Raw genomic sequence first — 24,822 nt, forward strand, 5'->3', positions numbered from 1 at the left:
ACTGATTATTAAACTTTGTTGATATAATGGAGACGTTGTAGCATAATAAGATAGTATTGTACACATCTTAATCGCTTAATCACGTTTTTGTTTAATGATCAAACTAAAAACTTAAAATCAATGCTACAGTGACAAATAAGCCAGTTTAAATTTACTTGAACAAAATAAAAACTTACAGTTTAAAACCGTGCACTGTTTTCAAATAAAAGCTGTCACAATAGAAATGAAGAACAAAATTAATTAATTCTTTACATTTTAAGTCGAATATCGATAAGTCTAATCTTAAGATAAAACAATATTCCTACAAAAAATATATATTTTTTACATATTAAATTTTTTGCAGAACTAAAATAATCTGAAAATTTCTAAATACATTAAAATAAATAATAGATCTTTACATCGGCTTTATCGATTTTTACCAAATTATATATCTGTAGGTCTGAGAATAAACTACTATCTATTTATAATACCGCCTAATTGATAAGGTTTGTCCCGCCTTATTTTTTTTTAATTTTTGAGCATTTTGTTGTTATAAATTTTTTATAATGTAGCATTAAATAATACAAGTAACCCTAAATTCATCATCAAGTAACCCTTTTTCATCACTAACCCCTATTTCACAAAAACCATTTAAGTAATGAAATCATTTTTCATCCCTCGTGCAGTCAATAAATGTTTTTTAAACTTATGCAAAAGCTAAAATTTAACTCCAGAAAAAAATTATTTTTAATTCAGGGTTGTCTACCCTTAAAATCTTTTTCTTAATTTTGAGACCAATTTTCTTGATTTTAAAAGTTAAATAAATTGTGTAATTCAAAAATACATATGGCCCTAAATTTGCCCTTCTACCTCACACGGCATTCCGTAATATTCATTTTAGTGATTAATTAATTTTTTATACAGATTTCAGCCAGTAAATGTTTTGCACTGTATTTTAAGATTTATAACTTTAGGTTTTCTTGAGTTTATGAAGGAGCTTAAATTTTACTTCTAAATCCATGTATTTTTATCAAGGGTTTTTCGCCCCTAACAATTTTCCTTAAATTTTGGGATCAATTTTCTTTATTTAAATTTTTTCAATGCGGAATTAGAAAATACATACAGCTTTTAATTTTCACCTTCAATCTACAAATACTGTCTTGATTAACAAAAATAAATTATAACAAAAAAAAATCTACAAATCCCTAAATCATAATAGTCATTTTAGTAGTCCAATCATTTTTGATCCAAATGGATAATTATAATCGAGTAATTATAGTAAATTCACCTCGGAAATCGAGATACCCAGCTGTAAGTTTGTAAGTACTTGTATATTGACACCCTAAAGTTGTCTCAAAACCTACATATGGTATTGACACCCTACCATTGGAATCTCACTCGATTCTCTAAAAGTAGAGTAATAATATATCAAAACTTCCAATCTTCAAATGTGCCGATTCAATTTAAATGAAGTCAGTTTAAGATTAGGCTGGCAGTGCTGGCACCTACAATGACTCAATATGCTCCGAAAAAATGTATATGCTTTGCAGTGGTTAAACCATCCATATATTTTGCGTCAGCTGTATCCTTCACTTACATACCACGTACTTCCACATTCACCATCAGTTATTTTTTATACTAAAAATGAATCTTCAGACTTCTATAATTTAGACTTACTATATTTTAGACCTATTTTGTATAATTCATATTATTATTTTCCAGATGATTTGGTGTTCGACTTTATCATTGTCGGAGCAGGATCAGCCGGCTCTGTAGTTGCTAATCGTTTAAGTGAAAATTCTAACTGGAAAATACTTCTAATAGAAGCCGGAGGCGACCCCACAATTTCAACTGAGGTAATAATCATTTTGCATTTTAGTTCCCATTAGAAGCATAGACAATTTAATAATGTATGAATTTGAAAAAAACATTGCCTAAATTAATTGCCTTAACTACTAAATTTAAATGTATAGCATTATTTTATGTACTGTGTTATATAGATCAAAATAATAAGAAACAAGTACCATCCATTTCAAAAAGCACCCAGTTTTAATCCATATACTATGTACTATCACTCGTTTCTATAATTTCTACACTTTAGAAATTATAAATATATATCTTATTTACTTGCCACAATTCTGATATTATAAATCTCTTTACATATCCTTGCATATACATATTATTCATAATATTTGTTTGGTTTGATTGATTTTACGAAGGACCCTAGATTTGTTGTAAAACGCTTTGATTGTATATTAATTATGTTTATTTTTAACATTTATATGATACGTTTAGTACTTCCCATGATGATACAAATTGCTCAACAATTCTTATATTTCAGATACCATCACTATTTCTCAATTTGCAAAAAACTGAAATTGACTGGGGTTACTACACAGAACCAGATCCCAAATGTTGTTTAGGATTTAAAAATCAAAGATGCTATTGGCCTCGTGGCAAAGTTTTGGGCGGCTCTTCCAGCATTAACGGTATGCTCTATATTCGGGGACACCAAAAAGATTACGACAATTGGGCTAACCTAGGTAACTTTGGTTGGTCATATAAAGAAGTATTACCCTATTTAAAAAAATCAGAGGATCTTAGAGCACCACAAATTCTAGCAATTGACAATGGCCATTATCATAGTACAGGCGGAAGACTTACAGTAGATAACTATTTTGATAACATTCCCCTAAAGAATGTAATATTTCAAGCAGCAGAAGAGTTAGGTTACAAAAATATCACTGATTTAAATGCAGGTGAAAAAATGGGCTTTGGATTTATGCAAGGATGTCTAGATAAAGGAACAAGGTGCAGTACAGCCAATGCGTTTTTGACTAAAATTCCAAAAAACTTATTAGTGTTGAAGCATTCTTTGGTGACCCGAGTAATAATAGACAATAACCAAAAAGCGGTCGGTGTAGAATTTGTAAGAAACGGTCTGACTTACCAAGCCAAAGCTACTAAAGAAGTTATCATAAGTTGTGGTACTGTCAATTCGCCGCAATTATTGATGCTGAGTGGTATTGGACCAAAAAAGCATTTAAACGATTTTGGAATTAACGTCAAAGTAGATTCACCAGCAGTCGGTAAAAATTTGCAAGACCATTTATTCGTACCTATTTTTATAAAAATAAATGAAAAAACAGCTCAAGCAATATCGCAAGCACAAACTTTAGATCAAATTTACCAAATGTTTATTCATCATGATGGACCTCTATCAGGAATAGGTATTACAAACATTGCTGGCTACATCAATTACGACTCAAACTCTATATATCCTAACTCGCAGATTCACTGTTTTTTCATTCCTAGGAATGATAGTCAAAGTTTGTCACTAGTTATAAATGTATTAGGATTTCTAGAGGAAACCGGTCAATCGTTGTTTAGTGCGAATTCTGATTCTCATCTTTTGATTATGTTGCCAAATATATTAAATCCTTTATCAACTGGAAAAATTGAATTGAAAAGTAGCAACGCTTCAGAAAAGCCATTAATCTACCCCAACTATTTGGATCATCCACAAGATATTGAAGTAGCCCTTCAATCTCTTAAATTTTTAACAAAATTCTTAGAAACGCAAAGCATGGGAGGAGTAAAGGCAGAATTTGTAAAAATAGACCTACCAAATTGTCGTAAACATGAATTTTTCACGGATGACTTTTGGCAGTGTTTGATAAGAAATATTGGAACCACAGATTACCATCCAGTAGGTACGGTAAAAATGGGTGCAACTAATGATTCTACATCAGTTGTAGATCCGAGATTAAAAGTACGTGGTATAGAAGGGTTACGTGTTATAGATGCAAGTATCATGCCAAAAATCACTAGCGGTAATACAAACGCACCGACAACAATGATCGGAGAAAAAGGAGCAGACATGATAAAAGAGGATTGGAACTAATAAAATCATCTATTTGCTAGCGGATGATAAATTCCTAATATATGATAGTGCTTGGAACTAACACATTTAGTTTTTGCAACTTGCTGAGCTCAGAGATTAATTTAATGCATGCATCAAATTTTCAAAAGCTGTTCATAGCAATCTTTTGTAAAATGTATGGAAATAATGGTAATGGAAATATAAATAAACTATTAAGTTTTCTAAAACATGACACACATAAAATAGGTAGTAATTAACATTGTTGAAAGATATAATATTTAAAAAAAACACTAGAAAATAATATCACTGGTGAATTAAAATAGTAAAACGCCAATTGAAATGTGACATAAACAAAATAATGTAGAATTTGTGAAATGATTCGACTATAAAGTAGGTTTCAAATGATAAATCTGGTATCTCTCATATAGTTAACAGTTTTAAAAAATGCATCTATTTAATATGATATTTCCTTCAAATATAAGCCCAAGACAAATTGTTTTTAGATATAATAGCAATGCATAATTTTATCATATCAATATGTAAATATATTATTTTTAATCACTTACATTTCGAGTACACTTTTCAGCTGTTCCAGTTTGCCCTGCTTTTCTTCAATTTCTACGTCCGCCGCCCTGGTTTGAATTTTTGATAGAAGAGATCGTGCAATATCCAATATTTCTTGAAGTTGTTTTGGGCGTTTTAATTTTACATGGCCATTCTTATATCCATCATATTTTTCAAAAATTTCAAAGAATCTGAAAAGCAAACAAAATAATGTAAATATTGTAATAATGTAATGCAATGACGAAAGTAACGAGGCGTAAGGAAAGTTCTGGCAAAATGATATGGCGATGTCTTTTTGATGATATTTATCCATTTAAAGATGTTATAATCAGTGTCAATCAGTTTTACTCAACTTGGAGTCGTTGACTATTGGTTATATAATCTCTTAACTAAATGGAACTATAATAACATATTTATTAAATCGTGTTTCTAATGAATCGATTTCAAAAACAATCATACTTACTTAGGATGCCTAACTTCTACTTTCATTTTTTGTTTAGGAGTTCGATCACCGTGTCTGATTACTGCAACTACGCATCTGAAAAAGTTTAATTAATGAATTTTGTCTTCAAATTAAACGATTAGCATTAAAAAGCCGTGAATGTTAAACTCAGTATATATATATATATATATATATAAATATATATATATATATATATATATATATAATATATATATATATATATATATAATAACAGTAAGCTAATTAAAAGATTATTTGATAATGTATAATATAATATCCAAACTTTAAATCATATCACTTTGAATATACAAAAGCAAAAATAACGTTTTAAGCCACTAAATTGATAAATAAATTTAACACTAATCTTTATGAAATACAAATAAAAACACAAGGACATATTTGATGTTCTGTATTGCACCAAAAATACAAAACTAATTTTGACCACAATGTTAACAAACCATACATAAAAAATATACACAAAACAATAAGAACAAACTTAAAAATTACTGATGTTAGTTCACGAAGATACAAAATAAACATACTTGACAAAATGAGATACATTTTTCAGAAATGACAATGAAAAGAAACACATTAACTATATACTTAAAACTATAAGAAAGAGTTATGAAAACAAATGAAATTTATTACTTTTACATTAATGGGTTTGAAAAGATTAACAGAGAAAACGATCAAAAAATAAAATAAAATGTAATGGTGTATAAAATTGACAATAGTAATAATAATGACAATAATAAGAACATATGTACTTCTATTAGTTTGAATGGATTCAGCAATACAGTAACTGAGATATATTTATTTTGAATTCAAAAATTGTATACAACGGAGCAAAGTTATTATTTTAACAAGAAAAATACCATTATCCTTTTCAAAAAGGAAAAGAAACACGTTCTAAAAAATTAATGTATTTATTTATTTATTAACTTCTCGTATGGTAAGTTATTGTAATTGTCCAAAAATCGAAATTCAAATTTTTTGCATTTTCGACGTTTTGAAGGTTTCTGAACATTTTGGCATACCTCAGAAAAAATTGATGTGTGTGTACATGGTCTGTTCAAAAAGTACCCGGAATTACTAATAATTAAATTTCGCGGGTCTGGAGTGTCTGATTGTCAAAATTTTTTTTTATTGTGTTGGTATACATGCCCCTAAAGTATGATGAAATTTTCAGCTATATTCACTGTTTACTTTGTCTGTGGTAGTCGCTAAGGTTCGACGTGTTTTTCTGAGCTCGGCGATTTTTACAATGGAAGAATTGAAAAAGTCAAAGAATTTGTATTAAATTTTGCGTAAAAAATGAAATAAAGTGTTGCAAAGTGCAAAAATTCACCAGATATGGCTCCGTGTGACTTTTTCCTATTCCCAAAGTTGAAGAGACCCATGAAAGGACGGCGGTTTTCCTCGATTGAAGAAAATCGCCGAGAGTGCTCAAGGACATATCAAAAAGTGAATATCAAGGGTGCTTCGAAAATTGGAAAAAACGCTGGCATAAGTGTATTATATCTGGGGGGGACTACTTTGAAGGGGACCACATTAATGTAGACGAATAAATAAATATTTTTTTGAAAAAACGAAAATTACGAAAACTTTTTGAACAGACCTCGTATGTATGTATTTTTCAGTCACGTTTTCGGGCGCACGGATCAACCAATTTGGATGGTTCAAAAAACATTCGATTCGTATTGATAGGGAGATGTGCTGATTAGTTTTTGGCAAAGGCAGGCCCAGCAGTTACGGAGATAAAGAGCAAAGAGTGCAGAAAATAGAAATAATGATCTAAAAAACATTTAATTAGTAATGATTGGGAGAAGTGGTTATTGTTTTTGGCAAAGGTAGGCCCAGCCATTTCGAAGATACAGAACTAAATGTTCAAAAAATGGCAGTTTTTGAGAGAACTAAGCGTCCGATTTGAATGATTTAAAAAAGAACTTTCTGCTTGTTTTAACAAAATAATTGGTTTTGGAAAAAAAAATTTGTTTCAAAATTTTTTTTTCAGAAAAAAAATTTTTTTTGTCGATAATAATTCAGATTTCATTTTTAATTCTGACTAAAGTTCTAATATACTTTAAACAAATAATTTCAACTTTGCAATTCAATTTATATAATTCTTATAAATATTAGACAATGTTAGTAACATTATGTTACAATATTTATAATAATTTATAATAATCTGTCTGAAAACATTCAATATTCCTCGAACATTACGTTACGGTACGGGATGTTTCAGCAATTTGTCTTAAGGCACGATGCCATACACCCCACTAGTTTATTTTTATTTAGAAAAAATCTAATCAAAAGATATGATAAACTATTTTCTATACTATTTTTAATCATTTCAAAAATATTTGTTATCGTTTATTTTTGTTTCTCAGCATCAATTGGAAAAGTTTGTAGTTAAAATTATGTTCCGGTGACAAAATTCGAATATGAATATGAGTCACAATTGTTTGTTAAAAGTATTAAAGTAATTTCAATTAATATAATTCTGATAACTTAGTAAATACAATAATATAATAATATGTATAATTCACAATCAATTCCTTTTTGTGAACTATTGTATATTTACCTAAGTTCCATCATTTTCCCAAAAGTGGTGGGTACAATTGGAGGATCATCTAGTTGGAATGGAACTGACCATGGAATATGCAGCGTAGGTGCTAACTCTCGCAAAATCATATTGCCCAAAATTTTGGCACTATCATCATAATATTTATTCGAATTTTTAACAAAACTAAAACCATTCACATCACATACAAACGATTTTCCATTTGCCCTGTAACGGAAAAAGTTTATCAAAATTAGTCAATATCAAACGATTATCTCAATCAAAAATGTATTTTTCATATAATAATGTCATCAATATTATTCTATGTGCTAATGTTTTGGCTCTTAATTTGAGTTAATATTGATTATTAAAGTTAATTAATTTAAACTATTATTCATACCTTAGTAAATCGAATCCACAGACAGTTTGTTTAAATGCTAAACAGACCTTCCTTGAAATCAGTTTCTCTACATTTGATAGTATTACTGGATACCTGAAAAATGGCACATTTATAAACAAGTAAAAATTAAAGTAACATTAGATATATAAACCGAAATCTACATTATAAGATTTTAATGATTTCTAATGTCAGAAAAGATTAATATAAATTAAAACAAAAACTTTCAAATAATTCGATTTCATTTTAACAATTATATTCTTTTAATTGCCTAAATAATGATTAAAATTTTAGATCGTTAATGAGAACTATTATGATATACGTTTCTCTTAGGAATTGCGAAAAGTGTGAAAAACATAATTTTCATAACTATTTGTTCCATTCACATTCAGAAAATACCGTTCGGAAAAAGCTCAGCATAGATAAGAATTGTTCAGCACCAAACATATTGATTTGAGATAACGGTTCCCAGCAAATGGATTTAAATAGAAAGCAAAAAATATTGGATTTAAATAGAAAGCAATTCATCGAATTATAAAAGGTAAAATAATTTTCACTTCTTTATTTATATGTTTCCACACTTAATATTTAATATCATTCAATCAAACTAAGGAAAACCAAAATACAAAATTTGAACAATGTTAATTTTAAATTTCATTCGCAATTCAGCTATCCATAGATTATTTGCCAATTGCCATATTACGTTTTATGGATTTTTCACTCAAAGATGAAAAGCGCATTGGTTGTCCAGTTGAAGTTGATGACAATCTATTACTTAATTCGGATTTTCACAATGCAATACGTTACACAAAGAAATTACATAGTCACCTAAAACAATGTTGGCTATGTTTAAAAAGTTAACGTAACATTAGCAGCTGCTATTTGCTTAAGAACAATCCATTTTTTTCCATTTTTAAAGGATCGATAACTGGCGATAGAAATGGGTTCTTTAAAATAATATCAACCAGAAAATATAACGGCGGATAAACCAGGTCAAGCAACGTCAAGTCATCAAAAGAAGATTTTGACCTCAGTCTGGATAAATTGCAAAGAAATTTTCGACTCTGAACTTTTATTACCCAACCGAATAATCAATTACGATGTCTATATTAACAAAATTAAACAAAGTAGTTCAAAAATGCGGCCGGTATTGACAAATCGAAAAGATGATACATTACATCATGACAGCGCACGACCACAGACATCTTAAGGCAGCTTGACAAAAATTATTACAGCTTGATTAGGACGTTTTTACACATCCAAAATATAGTTTTAAACTTACACTTACGTTTACTTTCGATCTTTGCAAAACTCTATAAATGGTAAAAAATTGAATTTTGATAATGGTGTGAAATTGTATCTGACCCAGTTTTTTGCTAATAAAAATAAGAAGTTTTATGAACGTGGATTATGGTGCTGTTTGAAAGATGACAAAAAGTCATCGATCAAAATATAAAATACGTTAAAGAATGAAGTTATGTATGTTCAACAAAAAAGTGTCTTTGATTTTTTAACAAGAATCCGCACTTACTTAGCTGCCAGCTTATTGGGTAGTACTAAAACAGGGCAAGTACGTGAGCTGAGCTAAACTGCAACTCGATTCATGGAAGAATGTAGAAAGAAGCAAATTCTCAATGCCGTTTTACACCGGCCGAAATGAACTATTTTCAATTGGAAACCATTTTTTATCTATATTTGCAAGTAAAAATGGACATCGCAACTATATGATGTCAGGTTGTCCATAGTGGGACTTGAACTCACGACGACCTTAACCATTACATCATGGAACACCTATGATTATATAAAATATAAAATGCGGTGGACAGAAATCGCCCACGTTTTTATTTTTGGTTGTGAAATAGTTAAAAATGAAAATGATTTTCTTTATTTTTTTCAAATTCCAAAATGCATTTTTATCATAGCAGATGCTTGCAATTATGTTTGTAAGTTTTTCTCTTCTATTTACCGTGTTTTCCGAAAATATAGGTAGAAGTGGGCCAACCAAATTAGCATCGTTAGAAAGGCTATTAATTTTTCTTACGTTATCGAGAATTTAGTTTTAGTCCATGTGGTAGAACACATTCAAAAGTTAAAATAACCTGAGCAAGTACACGCTCGCGCTCATATAAGAGCCGCATAAGTCGTCTCTTAATTGCAAAGGCGAGCAGAGAACTGATCGTAAGAAAAATTAGCCTTTCTAACGATGCTAATTAAAAATTAGTCCAAATAACCGCACTACCCAAAAATTTGAAACAAAGAATTGTTTTCACGTTTTCATAGGCTGACAAATAATTATTTAACAATATTTGTTATTGATGATATAGTCCACACCGATGTGAATAGAATTGCGTCATTTGTTCACCGATATCTTTTACAGTTGCGTCAAAAAACGACTTTGAAAAAAGGGGCTTCACCACTTTTTTTTGGGAGTTTCCTGTTTTTTTAGGGAAAATTATGACTGAAGAAATAAAAATAAGCAAATAAGACGTTTGAATAATTGATATAAACACTTTACAGTGCAAAGAACTGTATTATTCATCAAGTGGCCCATGTCTGTCCACAAATAAAAGCCCGTAAAAGAGAGTAGATTTGTAACCTCCAAATTCTTTTTAAAATTGAGAAAGTATCAAAATATGATAAATATGTGCGCGGTTCAACATACATGTCAGTTGTTTTAGAGTTATTCGGGTGGCCCACTCTAACCCGTGGCCCACGTCTGCCCACCGCATTTATATATATATATACTAGATGACCCGACAGACGTTGTCCTGTACCCACCTCTACGTTTTTTTAATATCCTATTAATATATAATATTTATACCGTTCAGTTAAAAATAATCATTATTGTTATTCGAGTTACTATTTACACCAATATATGAGTGATGTTAAATGTTTATTCTCAATTCCCGCAGTTAACACTTTAATTATCCCTTCAAAAAATATTAAAATATGTTCAATAAAATTATATATATTTAAAAATTATACACTGCGATTTGTAGAACAAATTTATTTCCAATAGCTCAATTTATTTTATTCAATTTAAGGGTTATACAATATTTTTAGACATACCTGTAGATGTGGATGTTTAAATGAATGATTTTTTGTTTATTCACGGCTAAAATATTGATTTTCCAAATTTATCACACAAAAGTCATCGTCTGCCTATGTGATGTATTTATTGTCATAGCATAGATACACGTGTTGAAAATTGAAATCTTTTAAAAAGTATAACAAATTCAGGAAGGATTAATATATAGCATGCGCGGTCAAGGTACAATATCACCTTGGATTTTTCTACCCAAAATAATTGCTTCAATAATGTTGCCTACAATTTTTAAAATTTCGTACCTTATTTTAACTGGCTTTTAGTATTTTAATATCTAAATTACATTTTTCACACTAATAATTCAATATACATTATTACTTAAGTTCATATTTGAAGTGAATTAATTTGTAAAAATTTTGTTCACATGTGCTCTATTCAACCTACTATCAACAAAATTATTGCAGTAAATGGAGAGGAAAAAAGCGTATGCTCAGCTAATCTTAATCTTAAGTTCAGAAGTGAAAACAATTTGCATTTCGTCACCACCCCCGCATTAATTGGATTATAATTCTTTTAATTCTGATTTTATCATAACTTGTAATATACTATTTTAAAGGTGATTAAATGAGCTACAACTTTCTCTATCATAAATTTTACCGTAACTTCTCTTATTTTGAAACGGCGAAGGGTTAAACGGCTCGAAAGACACTCTGATTTACTGCCGCGCACTCTTTAAACAATTCGAACTTTATTAATATTTGTGTACCAAAAAAATAATAAAAAAACAATAATTAGTCAGAAAAATACCTTGAATTTTCATATATATACTTTTATACGTATTCTTTCAGTGATATTATAATGAGAAATTGGTTGTTTTTTTTAATGGATTTTTTTATGAAATCATGAGTTTTTTGAAAATCCTTTGCACTAAAGTTTTGGTATTTTCTAGAATCCGTCAAGATCTCTTAAACAAAGTTGATTCCAGAGGGAATACGATTATTTTTAAAATGGCACTCAAAAACTATTTGCTTTAAACGAAAAAAATATTGTATGCGTCTTTTATCTGCATGATAGCTCACTCATCTTACACGCAGAAGTACTAATTTTAAAGCTCATTTTTAGTACTATAAAACCCCATTTTTATATCTAGCCTAATATTGTTCTTAGAACAATTTATAGAACCCCGATTTATTAGGATTTTGATTGATATAATTTTGTTCATTACATGATTTTTGTTTAAATGTATATTTTTAGAAATAATTGTCAAAAACGATGAAAAACGCAAAAAAACAACAAATTTTCAGTAGCCAGTAACTTGAAAAGTATTTTTTTTTTAAAAAAACATTATTAAACATTTTTCTATTCTAATTAGTTCTTTTATCGATATCCGACGTTAGTTTGAAAGAGATACAATTGAACCACTGAAAAGAGATGTCATCCCCCCGGAAAGTGGCAAATGATTCTAAATTATTTTTACTTTTAAACTTGAGAGTAAGATGAACCTGTTTCCAAAATTTCATGCAAATTGGAGCACATTAAAAATATTCAGACCCAAAATGCTCCATTGTCTTGAGTAAATATTTCGTATCCAATGCCAAACATATGAAGTTTTGACACAATGAAACTTCTAAATAATTCTTTGAATAAATAAATTATTTTTGTATCGTGGTTTAGTAAAGTAAGGCAAAACACGACTGCATTTAAAAGTTAAAAAATAATAATTAGTCAAAGTGAATTGTAGGCTAAGTTTTATGCATATGTGCGATCACTGACAGACGCTTGCGCAGACTGCATCACCTGTCAGATGTTGACTGTATCTTATACTAAATCTTATATTATTTTAATTTTTAGCACATCTCAGCTTCTTTTTGGCAATAATAATGTAGTCCTTACATTTTTCTCATTCATAATCATATATATATATTATATTTTAATATTGTCTTAGCCTATATGTGAATGGAAATGTTTGGCAAATGACAGTCGTCTTTTGTTTTTAATGTCAAACTATGCCTTAAATATTTTCAAGGGCAAACAATGATAAGCGGTTTTTTGTAATTTTTTCCATTTATTTCTACAATCTAACTATATTTCTATGAATCAAAACATTCTAAAAAATTTCCCGAACAAACTTCAGGAAGATTCATGAAAATCCGAATTATAGTTTAGGAGGATTAATGAAACTTACATTGTTACAGAAGAATTTTATATATAAGATATATATATATATATATATATATATATATATATGTAGCGGCCTGTCAACACGCATCGCATTTCTACTGGACAGATAGGCTCATCATAGGGTGCATTCGACTTGGACGCTTACGCGCTGTGAGCGTTCACGCTTATAAGCACGAATTTTTAGCGTTCGACTTGGCCGATAAGCGCTCAGAATCGATAACTAAATTCCGTTCGTTTTGGATACTGTGAGCGTCAATAAGCATCAAAATGGCGGCAACTGGCGGTAACGGTAATTGTGTAAATTTTATTACATTCTGGATCATTCAGCGCGATTATAAACAATTTAACAATTAATAAATAAATGAAATTTGGTTTGCTTATGCTTAATTCATATTAATATTAAAATTAAAATTTAAAATTATTTAAAATTAATTAATATTAATATTAGTATTAAAAAATAATTGTGATATACAACTTGGCATTTTTGCGGGATTATAAAGAATTTAACAATTAATGAATAAATGAAATTTGGTTAGCTTATGCTTAATTAATAGTAATATTAAAATTAAAATTTAAAATTATTTAAAATTAATTGAGTTTGAAATTAAATAATATTAATATTAATATTAAAAAATAAATGTGATATACAACTTGGCATTTTTGCGGGATTATATAGAATTTAACAATTAATAAATAAATGAAATTTGGTTAGCTTATGCTCAATTAATAGTAATATTAAAATTAAAATTTAAAATTATTTAAAATTAATTGAATTTAAAATTAATTAATATTAATATTAATATTAAAAAATAAATGTGATGTACAACTTGGCATTTTTGCGGGATTATAAGGAATTTAACAATTAATAAATAAATGAAATTTGGTTAGCTTATGCTTAATTAATAGTAACATTAAAATTGAAATTTAAAATTAATTAAATTTAAAATTAATTAATATTAATATTAATACTAAAAAATAATTGTGATCTACAGCTTGCCATTTTTGCGGAATTATAAAGAATTTGACAATTAATAAATAAGGGTGCATTCGACTTGGACGCTTACGCGCTGTGGGCGCGCCGTGAGCGCGCTTTCATCGTTCGACTTGGCGCTGTGAGTGTCACATAAGTACGCTCGTAGCACCATCGTAGGATGCTCGTAGCACATATTTTGCGCTCACATATGCTCACGCCACAGAGGTAGGGCAGCGTGAGCGTGAGCGTCAGTTGTTTTTACTATCTGTCATTTCATTTGTTTATTAATTGTCAAATTCTTTATAATTCCGCAAAAATGGCAAGCTGTAGATCACAATTATTTTTTAATATTAATATTGATATTAATTAATTTTAAATTTAATAAATTTTAAATAATTTTAAATTTCAATTTTAATATTACTATTAATTAAGCATAAGCTGACCAAATTTCATTTATTTATTAATTGTTAAATTCTATATAATCCCGCAAAAATGCCAAGTTGTATATCACATTTATTTTTTAATATTAATATTAATATTAAATAATTTTAAATTTTAATTTTAATATTACTATTAATTAAGCATAAGCTAACCCAATTTCATTTATTCATTAATTGTTAAATTTTTTATAATCCCGCAAAAATGCCAAGTTGTATATCACATTTATTTTTTAATATTAATATTAATATTAATATTAATTAATTTTAAATTTAATTAATTTTAAATAATTTTAAATTTTAATTTTAATATTAATATGAATTAAGCATAAGCAAACCAAATTTCATTTATTTATTAATTGTTAAATTGTTTATAATCGCGCTGAATGATCCAGAATGTAATAAAATTTACACAATTACCGTTACCGCCAGTTGCCGCCATTTTGATGCTTATTGACGCTCACAGTATCCAAAACGAACGGAATTTAGTTATCGATTCTGAGCGCTTATCGGCCAAGTCGAACGCTAAAAATTCGTGCTTATAAGCGTGAGCGCTCACAGCGCGTAAGCGTCCTTGTCGAACGCACCCTAAATGAAATGACAGATAGTAAAAACAACTGACGCTCACGCTCACGCTGCCCTACCTCTGTGGCGTGAGCATATGTGAGCGCAAAATATGTGCTACGAGCATCCTACGATGATGCTACGAGCGTGCTTATGTGACACTCACAGCGCCAAGTCGAACGACGAAAGCGCGCTCACGGCGCGCTCACAGCGCGTAAGCGTCCAAGTCGAACGCACCCTAGTGACAGCACGGAGGAAACAAAATAGTTCTAGTGTCAGTTCGGATCTCTTTTTTGTTTCTCCCCTGTCTCATTGCCAAAATTATAATTCTCAAAACCTTTCCTTTCTCATTTTAAATAAACAAATACTAACTACATTTTATAAATGATCGATATGATTACACATAGTGTTGTCAATACTAATCATACATAAAATAAACCAAATATAAAACATAATATATTGTCCTCTACATATATATATATATATATATATATATATATATATATATATTTGAATAGTCTTGAATTTGATGATATATATGTTTGAAATTTCAATTTTTATAGTTAATTTGATTACCACTGAATGATGGCTAAGATGCTAGCCGAAACGTATGGATTTTAAATAAATAAACTTTTAAAAAAACTCTCATACTATTTTTATTGATGTTACGCCCGAATATTAAACTCAAATTAAACACATATATATATATATATATATATATATATATAACATATAACATAGTGTGTGTGTGTGTTTTAATCACCTGATCTCTTTTCCCTCGCTGTCCCTCTCCACTTTCCCATCGAGTGCCGGACTCTTGCGGGCCTCAGCGTGGGCGTAGTCCGGGCCCACAGTGTAAACTTTGACATCTGTCCCTGTACGATGGCAGATCAGTCCGATATGTTAGATAAACCAAAGCGACTAAATGATTTTTACTACTGATACCTTATTTGTAAGCTTAGTCCCTTATTTCATCCATCAGTCATATTCGAACAAATAAACAATTAATTATGGCGTTCGGAAAGGAATATTTTATACTAATTTACCAAAACTGACAAAAATAAAAGAAAGGTTCATGTACGAAGAAAGGAAATATATACATTAATGAATACTATTTTTCTTTTTATTTAGTTAAACAAAATCTGGAAGAACCAAATATAAAAACTAAGATAGAAATTAAAATAATGTCAATATTATTTAGCGTTTCAGTGATATATTATATGTATACCGATGTTTATCTTATACTAATCTGTTATATTAATTATATGATATTAATAAGTATTAGTAGCAATACTAAATATCAAACACAACATTCAAATGATTCAATGCAAATTTTAAAACTATGTTATTTCTATAGTATACCAAGAAAATGTTATGCTTATTTGAGAAACATATATTGAATTTTAAAAAATACGTCCACTACAAAAAAGTTAAATAATTTAAATTACATAAAACGCCATCAAATAAAATTACTAGAAAATAATTATAAAGATTAAACAAATTGCATCGTTGATTAATACTGCATTCGTTTTATGTTGCATGAATATAAAACTGAAGATCATATTATTATTATTATTATTATTATTACTATTATTATTAGTATTATTATACATGAAAAATGTTAATTTAATAAATATTATAATGCAACCTTTTCGTGATTTTTCTGAAGTGTGTCATTGAAAATTGATTTAATCAAAATCTACTTGTATTAGCAACAAAAAAATGAAAGATGTAAATTTATTTATGCCGATGAGATAATGTTCATCTCATTCCCATTGTGTAATATAGGTAATAAGTATTTTTTAATTTGAAATTCTGATTTTTTTTTTGAAATTCCGTACTTTTCTAATATACTAATCAAGTTACTATAATTAAAATGTCCGCATAATCATTACTATTTGCATTAAATTGAACTATTGTTAGAATAATATTCGAAAAAAAAACTGACAAATGTTTCACTTTTTAATTGATCAAGCAATGTCACTATAAGGATTAGAATCAATTTATTTATTAATAATCACCGTGAAAAAATTATGAAAATTTGATAATACCAATAGTTGCTTCATATCCTTACAAATCTCACAGAATAGTTATTTGATTGAAGTTATATTTTGATTTAATAAAGCATGAAATCTGCACTTAATATTGAATAATGCACATCAAATTTTGTGTTGAAAGTTTAGAAAGTATAGAAAGTTAAGCTCAATATTTCATTTTTTTTTTAATTATTAGAAGTAATGTAAACCATAAAATAGTTGATCAGGCTGTAATCAATATCGTGTGTTTTGAACAAATCTTTCCTATTTTTATGATCATAAAATCATTCCAGGAAATGAATATAAACTTCTTGATTAAAATCTATATTAGCTGTAAAAAAGGCATCAATGCTATATTGTAAAAATTTGATATAATATATTATTTTGCAGAGTGTCCAAATACTCGACGTCAAGCAGAAATTGTATTGATCATAACTATGATGAAAAAATTTCATGTACTTAGGTCAAGGCGTGACCATTTTTCGGTGGTTGTGTTAAATTTTCATTATTTTTGTTCATTTAAACATTAAAACTAAAATAAATTAAATGCCCCATGTTTTCATTAATTAAGATTTTTTAATAAACCGTGAATTCGAAATTTTCAAAGTAAGACCCTGCAATTTCATCAGGATTAAAAAGCGGTACTTGAAAGTTCCATAATGGAAAATAATGTGAGTAGAAAAATATAATACGGTTACGGTTTCAAAGTTAAAATAAACAAAAATAATAAAAACTAACTACGATAACCGCAAAATGATCAAAGTTTGAGAAAGCTCTAGACTGCACTTAAAAGCTCATAATTTTCAAACTACATGTGATCTTTTTTTTCTAATTTTTTTTTATGATAGTTGCGATCAATACTATCACCGCGTTTCGCCTTTACGTCGAGTTTTGAGATATCATGTATAATATGAAAATATTGTTAAACCAAGAGTTAACGATACAACATAAAATCACTTCATCTAAATATACTAAATATTAGATCATAATTAGTATTAGTTGAAATAAATATACTAGAGTACTAACATTCAAATGAGTACGTGAAAATGAGTTTAGTTAGTTATCACAGAGTTCATCAAATATACTATAAAAAAGTCCTACCGTCTGTGGGCATGAAATCTTCATAAATAAAGGATCCCGTTTTCCTGACCCTTGACTCTGGTGAATATACACTACTTCTGCTACCAATCTGTTAAATAAAAACTGATGTAATTCAAAAATATTTGGTTAAGTATTACATAAATGATATTACATAAATTTATGTATGTAAACAAATTTACTTATAAAACTAATACTAATTATAAAAGTCATACTATAAAAGAGAAAGCAAAATATATATATATAAAAAGAGATCTCCAAGAACAGTATCGTATCTGCTAATAGAATTTTAAAACCAGCAGGGAATCATTTTATATCGTGCAAAATTTATAAACTCGTAATAGAATGCAAAGAACTAGATTTGATGTTATACATAAAGTAGTATTTTAAAATAATTTAGTGATGCATGACATCGTGCCTTAAGGCAAATTGCTGGATCTTCCCTTATCAAAAATTAATTTTTTTTAAAAAAGATTCAATTTTTTTAGAACTTTGAAAAAAAATAGATATGAGATTTTTAAAAATTTTGAGAAACAAATTACTTTTTTGATTTTTTTATACTTATTTATACGAAATATTTAGAAAATTTTCAACTTTTTTTCAAACCAATCGCGATACGTTAGCTGCGTAGAAACAAAGCGCGTGAGCGTGAAACTTGGTATGAAACCCACAGAAATGTGAACGAAATTTGTTCTTACTATTAAAATACCTATAAAATATGTGATAATTTGATGTGCATATGTCTGATGATCATTATTGTCCGCCAAATGACATATTTTGTTACTTTTTTTTTATTGAATCTCCGAAACCGCTAGGACTGCCTTCCCAAAAATTTGATTAGTTTTTTATTTCGTTAATCAAAATAAATGTTCTTTGAATCATTGATATATTCAAATTCAAAAAACATTTTACTTGTAATGACGAAATGATTTATTGATATTGATATTATTATTGATATTGATTTTTGGTAAGGCAGGTCTAGCGGTTTCGGAGATACAGAAGAAAAAGTAAAAAAAATGATATTTGGTGGTCAAAAATGAACATTAGACGTATGCACATAAAATTATCAGATATTTGATGAAGTTTTTATGATTCAAAAAATCTCTATATAGAGATAAAAATTATGGTCTAAACTAACAAATTTTATGGAACTACAATAAGTGTTTAATATTAAAAATTCTTTAAATTTTGGAATAATATCTTTTAGGTAATGCCATGTGTACGTTTTATGTGCGGATTTGTACACTCAAACTATTATGATTATAGATTTTTCAATCTAATTAATCAATTGTAGATTTTAAAATTTTGTCTAATTAGTTATTGATTAAGTCGGTGGTTTCTAATCATTTTCATTGAGAAAGATTTGAACGGTCGATGATTTATAAAATTAGCTAATCGAAGGATTTGGCAAAAAAAAAAACTTCTTCGGGATAATTATTTGATTTCAGTGTTTTACTAATATCTGAAGAACGAACTTTTTGTGCCAAAGAATTTGTTTATTTTAACTTGTGCAATTTTTGTCTATTTCAATTTGTGTAATTATCTAATTATAATATATCTCATACTTTTGTTTAACAATAATTATTTTTTAACTTTTTAACATAAATGACGTGCTGGTTAGTTTTTGGCAAAGACAGAAAGAGTCGTTTTGAAGATACAGTGCAAAAAGTGGCATAATGGTGATTCAGTCTTTGAAAAAAACTGAGCGTATGATTCGAATGATTCAAAAAAAATATTATTTGTATTAACAAAATGCAAAATTGATTAAATTTTTAGAAAGGCAGGTCAAGCGGTTTTGGAGATCCATTAAAAAAAGGAGAAGAAAAGCGGACAAAAATGATCATTAGACATATGCACATCAACTTATCAGATAATTTATGAAGATTTTTGTAATAAGTACCAATTTTGTTAACATTTCTATGCGTTCCGTATTAATGTATAACCGTTAGACCTCAACGAAGCGAGATTGTTTTCAAAAAAAGTTCGAAATTTTTAAAAAATTTCAAAATATAAATAAATGTTTCAATTTAGAAAAAAATTCAATTTTTTTCAAAGTTTTCAAAGTTTTCAAAATATTTAAAAGCCTTTAAAACATTTAAATTACGGCACGGAAAGTTTCAGCAATTTGCCTTAAAAAAGGGGGGCGGCCTCGCAAACGAATTTCGCCGACGCCGACGAATGGTCTAGCGCCGCCACTGCCTGTAATAGTAGAGGCTAAACCGGCAATTTCCAACGTGGGGCGCACGTGAGGTGATTTGAATGTAATGGTAAATATTTTCGATATTTTTTCAAAAAGGCTTGGGCGATCATTGTGCAAAACTAATTATGCGTGTCCTTATTGAGATACTTTGGCTGGCTTTTAAATTTTTAAAATCGGTGCAGCCGTTTACAAGAAAACGAGAACGAACAATCGAAAAATCGGCTCTCTCTCTCTCTCTCACACACACACACATACTTTCCCAAAATTTGGTCTCATTCGATATAAAAACGACTTGAAACGTCCAGAAAACATATAATTAGCAAATCGTATTTTTTGGTGTGAACATAAACTTCTCATAAAAAATAAAAATTGTTGTATAATTAGAAGTTATACTTGAGAGTGAGACCAGTTGCGATAGAATATAATTCTGCAGAAAGTTAATGTTGATAATATATATATATATATATATATATATATATATGTACCTATATTGAAAATATTATTATATATTACCTTTCTAAATAATCTTTGACTGCCACCTCCGGCCGACGTTGGGTAATAAATATAAATATTATGATCTTCAGCAGACACCGGCTTTTCCACAAAAGGCTTATTAAACACAACACCATTAACTTCTACATGATCCTCAGATTCAATCAATTCGTGATCTGAAAAATAATATACAAAAAAATTGTTAACAAATACGTATTTGATAGTACTTAGTGATAAAATATTATCAGCAGTGAATAAAATATGTCGAAATGATACTGAATATATACAAACTAAATGAGACAAAAGGAAATTCATTTTCTCATTGAAAATAGCCTTCCAAGTGTAGTTTTTTATACATGCAAGTACATTTTAGAATTTTCCGAAAGATTTCAATTTATACATAGAATTGTGTTGTTTGTTTGAAGTTGTAATGAAGATTAGTTATTTTGATTATGAAAAAAGTCAAACAATACTATTTAAATTTTTAACTTCACGAAGAAGTTTATTTTCACCCAAAAATCTGATTTGCTAATTTTATGATTTCTCGACGTTTTATCAAATGAGATCAAGTTTGGAAATAAATATGTGTTGAGTATGCGAGCCCATTTTTGACCTTTCGTCGACGTTTTCTCAGAAATGTCTAGACCAAGTTCGAAAATTTAAATGCCGTTCAATGTAACTCGATAATGATTTGTGTTTGTCAGTTTTGCACGACATTCAGCCAAGCCGTTTCTTTAATAGCAGAAAAGTAAAAAAAAAAATCGTCCACGTTTTAGCCCACAAACCTAAATCAATTTTAAAAATTCAAAAACCGTTGAAAGATATTGTTTGGGAATCAGGCTGACTGCTGATTAGTTTTTGGTGAAGATCAGCCGGGCCGTTTTCTTGTAATTAACTGTTTAAAAAAATTCCACGATTTTTATGAAACATTTTTTAACGATAGATAGTTTAGAAAGTTTTATAAAACATACTAAAATATTACGGCTCTACGGAAAGTCATTTAATTTTAAATATTTATCGAAGTTTGGAGAATTGACTATAGTTTTTATTACACCTTTCATCGGCGTTTTTTTAAAAACTGCAGAATCAGTTTCAAAAATTCAAAAACCATTCGACGTATCTCGATAAGAACTATCTTTCTCAGTTTTGTGCGACAATCGGCCCAGCCGTTTCTTTGTAGTTAGCAGAAAAGTGAATTTTTTTTGTCCGCGTTTTAGCCAAAAATTCTGAATCCATACTAAAAATTCAAAAACTATTCGAAAGATGTAATTTGTAAATCATGCTGATTAGTGTTGGACAAAGATTGACCGAGCCGTTTTCTCGTTTTAACTGTTAAATTAACATTTTCGATGAAACTTTTTATGTTGATATTTATGATGGTTCTAAAAAACATACTGAAATATTACGGCCTTACGACTAGTGGTTCAACTTTAAAAATTCAACAAAGCTTGAAAAAAAAAGATATTCAGAATTTGCATCAAAGGTCGCTTTTGCTACACCTACCATAAAAGATGTAATAACAAAAACAGCGCATAAATATAGAAACAAGCTCAACAGTCGTCCAAATTCACTAGCAAATTCCTTATTAACAGAAAACTATCGTCGTAAACTGAAGAGAAAACCGCCACTTGATTTAAATCATCAATTTTCCCTATGAAGATTGAAATATCAATTATTATTTATGAGAAAATAGTTAAGTTTATATTATTATCACTATAAAAGTCAAGTCAAAATTCAAATTGCACAAACTTAAAAGCCATTGCCAAGCCATTGGAAATGGCTTTGGAATTAACGAAAAAGGAACTGAGCAGTGTAAAAAAAATATTACCAATAATTTAAATGATTAAATAATATCAAAGACTATGTACTTGATATATGTGATCGTGCCAGTATTTTCTTTATAGCAGGTGTTCAAGATTTCACAAAATAATTTATTACGTTTCGAAAAAAAAAGTTTAATCGTTTTTTATGAAATTTAACATGGCGATAAAGTTCGTGCACTGAACAGTCCTATGAAAATTGCTAATTATATAAATTAATTATAATTTGGAATAATAAACTAGAATTGTAAGACATACAAAAACGTACCCTTGCACTATAATTAATATAATTACAGATATTTTAAATGTGTTTGAGGAATATCAATTGGAAACCCCAATGAGATTAGATTTAAGTGAAAGTCTGGAAGTTCATGCAACTTGCCTTAAGGCAAAATGCCACTTTCAACTAGTTTTAATTTGATTTATTATTTACAAATAATATATAATTTGTATGATAACTAGCATTACATAATATCTCAATCAACCAAGTATAATTTATTAATTGTAACATAAATCTATATTACAAATTTATAATAGCAAGTCGCACTAGAATTTGGTACATGACATTTTAATTTAAAATAAATTTTCATTTAATTTTAGGACTCGCTAATGAATAATTCAAAAGTTTATTTGATAATATGAGTGATTGTTTGAAAGTAAGTCGATATGGAACAAATTAGATGTTTGATGTTTACATTGAATGAAGGCTAGGATGTTAGTCGAAAAGTATGATGTTTTTTAAAAAAATAGACGTTTAGAAGGCAGTTTGTCAAAACCATGAGCATGGGTAGATCGGCCTTCCGAAGTTAGTGGGGGTAGGTCTTATATTTGGACGCCATTGGGGCACTCGAAATGGGTCCGAACGAATTTTTTCAAAATTCAACCCTTATTTTTGAGTCAATGATGACATCAGAATTCATTTTAGAGGTATGATTTCTTCAGCAAAGTGTCTTATTTTGATCCCTAGAATCAAAAAATCATATGCGCTAAGCGACCTTTGTTGGCCCATACAAATCGGCCTGCTCTAATAGATATATAGTATTCTCGGGGTAAAAAAATGCAAGATACTTACGTTTGGATCAGGTGAATCTCGGTTCTAATACTGCATACCGTGGTATTTCAATTCCTTCGCTATCTAATATTGAATATTACTTTTTTCTATCCTGAAACAAACCATAAAAATTTACTTAAATATCAGCAATAATTATTTATTATATATTTTATATATATTATATTTATTAACTTCCCGTAGGGTAAGTTATTGTTTTATATTTTAATTATATAATAATTTTTAATATTATGTTTTTCTATCTATATAAATCGTTACAAACGTTTCACACGTAGGTGATATGATTAAATTGTATTGTTAACTTATGATTAATTTTTGCAAGTGGATCGGCAAAACAGTTATAATGCGTATTCAAAAAAAGTAAACAAAATTAAATAAGTTTTTTTTATAATATTTTAAACTTATTTGAACTTCAAACAGATGACGATTCAAAAATTTATGCATTCTTAATTTATATTTATGATAATTAAAAATTCAACATTTTCAATCTAACAATTTAGTTGAATCTGAAAATCATTTTACGCTTCATGGTTTGATTCTATTAAAAACATTTTATAATAGCAATTGAAAATATGTTTTTTATTTCCACTTTGGGAAATGCATCCAGAAGTGAACAAAGTTTTGTATTAAAAAAAATTGACCTATCGATATAGGATATAGAATCTAAAGATTGAATTTAAATTTTATGCAATAAAAAATTTTTGTCACATTGAAAAATTCTTCATGTAAAAATTATTCTTTATGTAATCTTTTTATTACATGAAAGAATAGTACTTTATTAAAATTGTTTTAGTATCATAAATATTATATTTCAACCCATATCTTAGAATTAATAATATTATGTATAAGAACTTTAAATATTTACATTTAATCTAAATATGCACCTATAAGAAACTTATCAACTAAACAATATAATAACATATTTAAATATGTGATATCAATTTGAAATGAATTGGGTAAACAAAGAAGATAAAACAAATTCTTAGAACAATAGTTGAGCCAATGTACATAATCAATTTTAGTTTTAGTGTTATTCTCATGATTAAATTAAAATCAT

General features: G+C 28.4%; 1 protein-coding gene across 1 annotated transcript in view; it reads right to left on the reverse strand.

The window, feature by feature from the left end:
* LOC113385528 (inositol hexakisphosphate and diphosphoinositol-pentakisphosphate kinase-like) overlaps window positions 1-24,822 on the reverse strand; it is a 73,758-nt gene that overhangs the window by 26,136 nt on the left and 22,800 nt on the right. Inside the window, 8 exon segments of the mRNA XM_026623382.1 lie at window positions 4,429-4,617; window positions 4,890-4,964; window positions 7,474-7,680; window positions 7,853-7,945; window positions 15,814-15,925; window positions 18,188-18,275; window positions 20,898-21,052; window positions 23,769-23,859. Coding sequence (XP_026479167.1) covers window positions 4,429-4,617; window positions 4,890-4,964; window positions 7,474-7,680; window positions 7,853-7,945; window positions 15,814-15,925; window positions 18,188-18,275; window positions 20,898-21,052; window positions 23,769-23,859 — 1,010 coding nt within the window.

Source organism: Ctenocephalides felis, unplaced genomic scaffold, assembly GCF_003426905.1.
Source record: "Ctenocephalides felis isolate EL2017-DRISC unplaced genomic scaffold, ASM342690v1 CF-g0.4_SCAFFOLD_03571, whole genome shotgun sequence".
In the NCBI taxonomy this organism is placed as follows: Eukaryota; Metazoa; Arthropoda; class Insecta; order Siphonaptera; family Pulicidae; genus Ctenocephalides; species Ctenocephalides felis.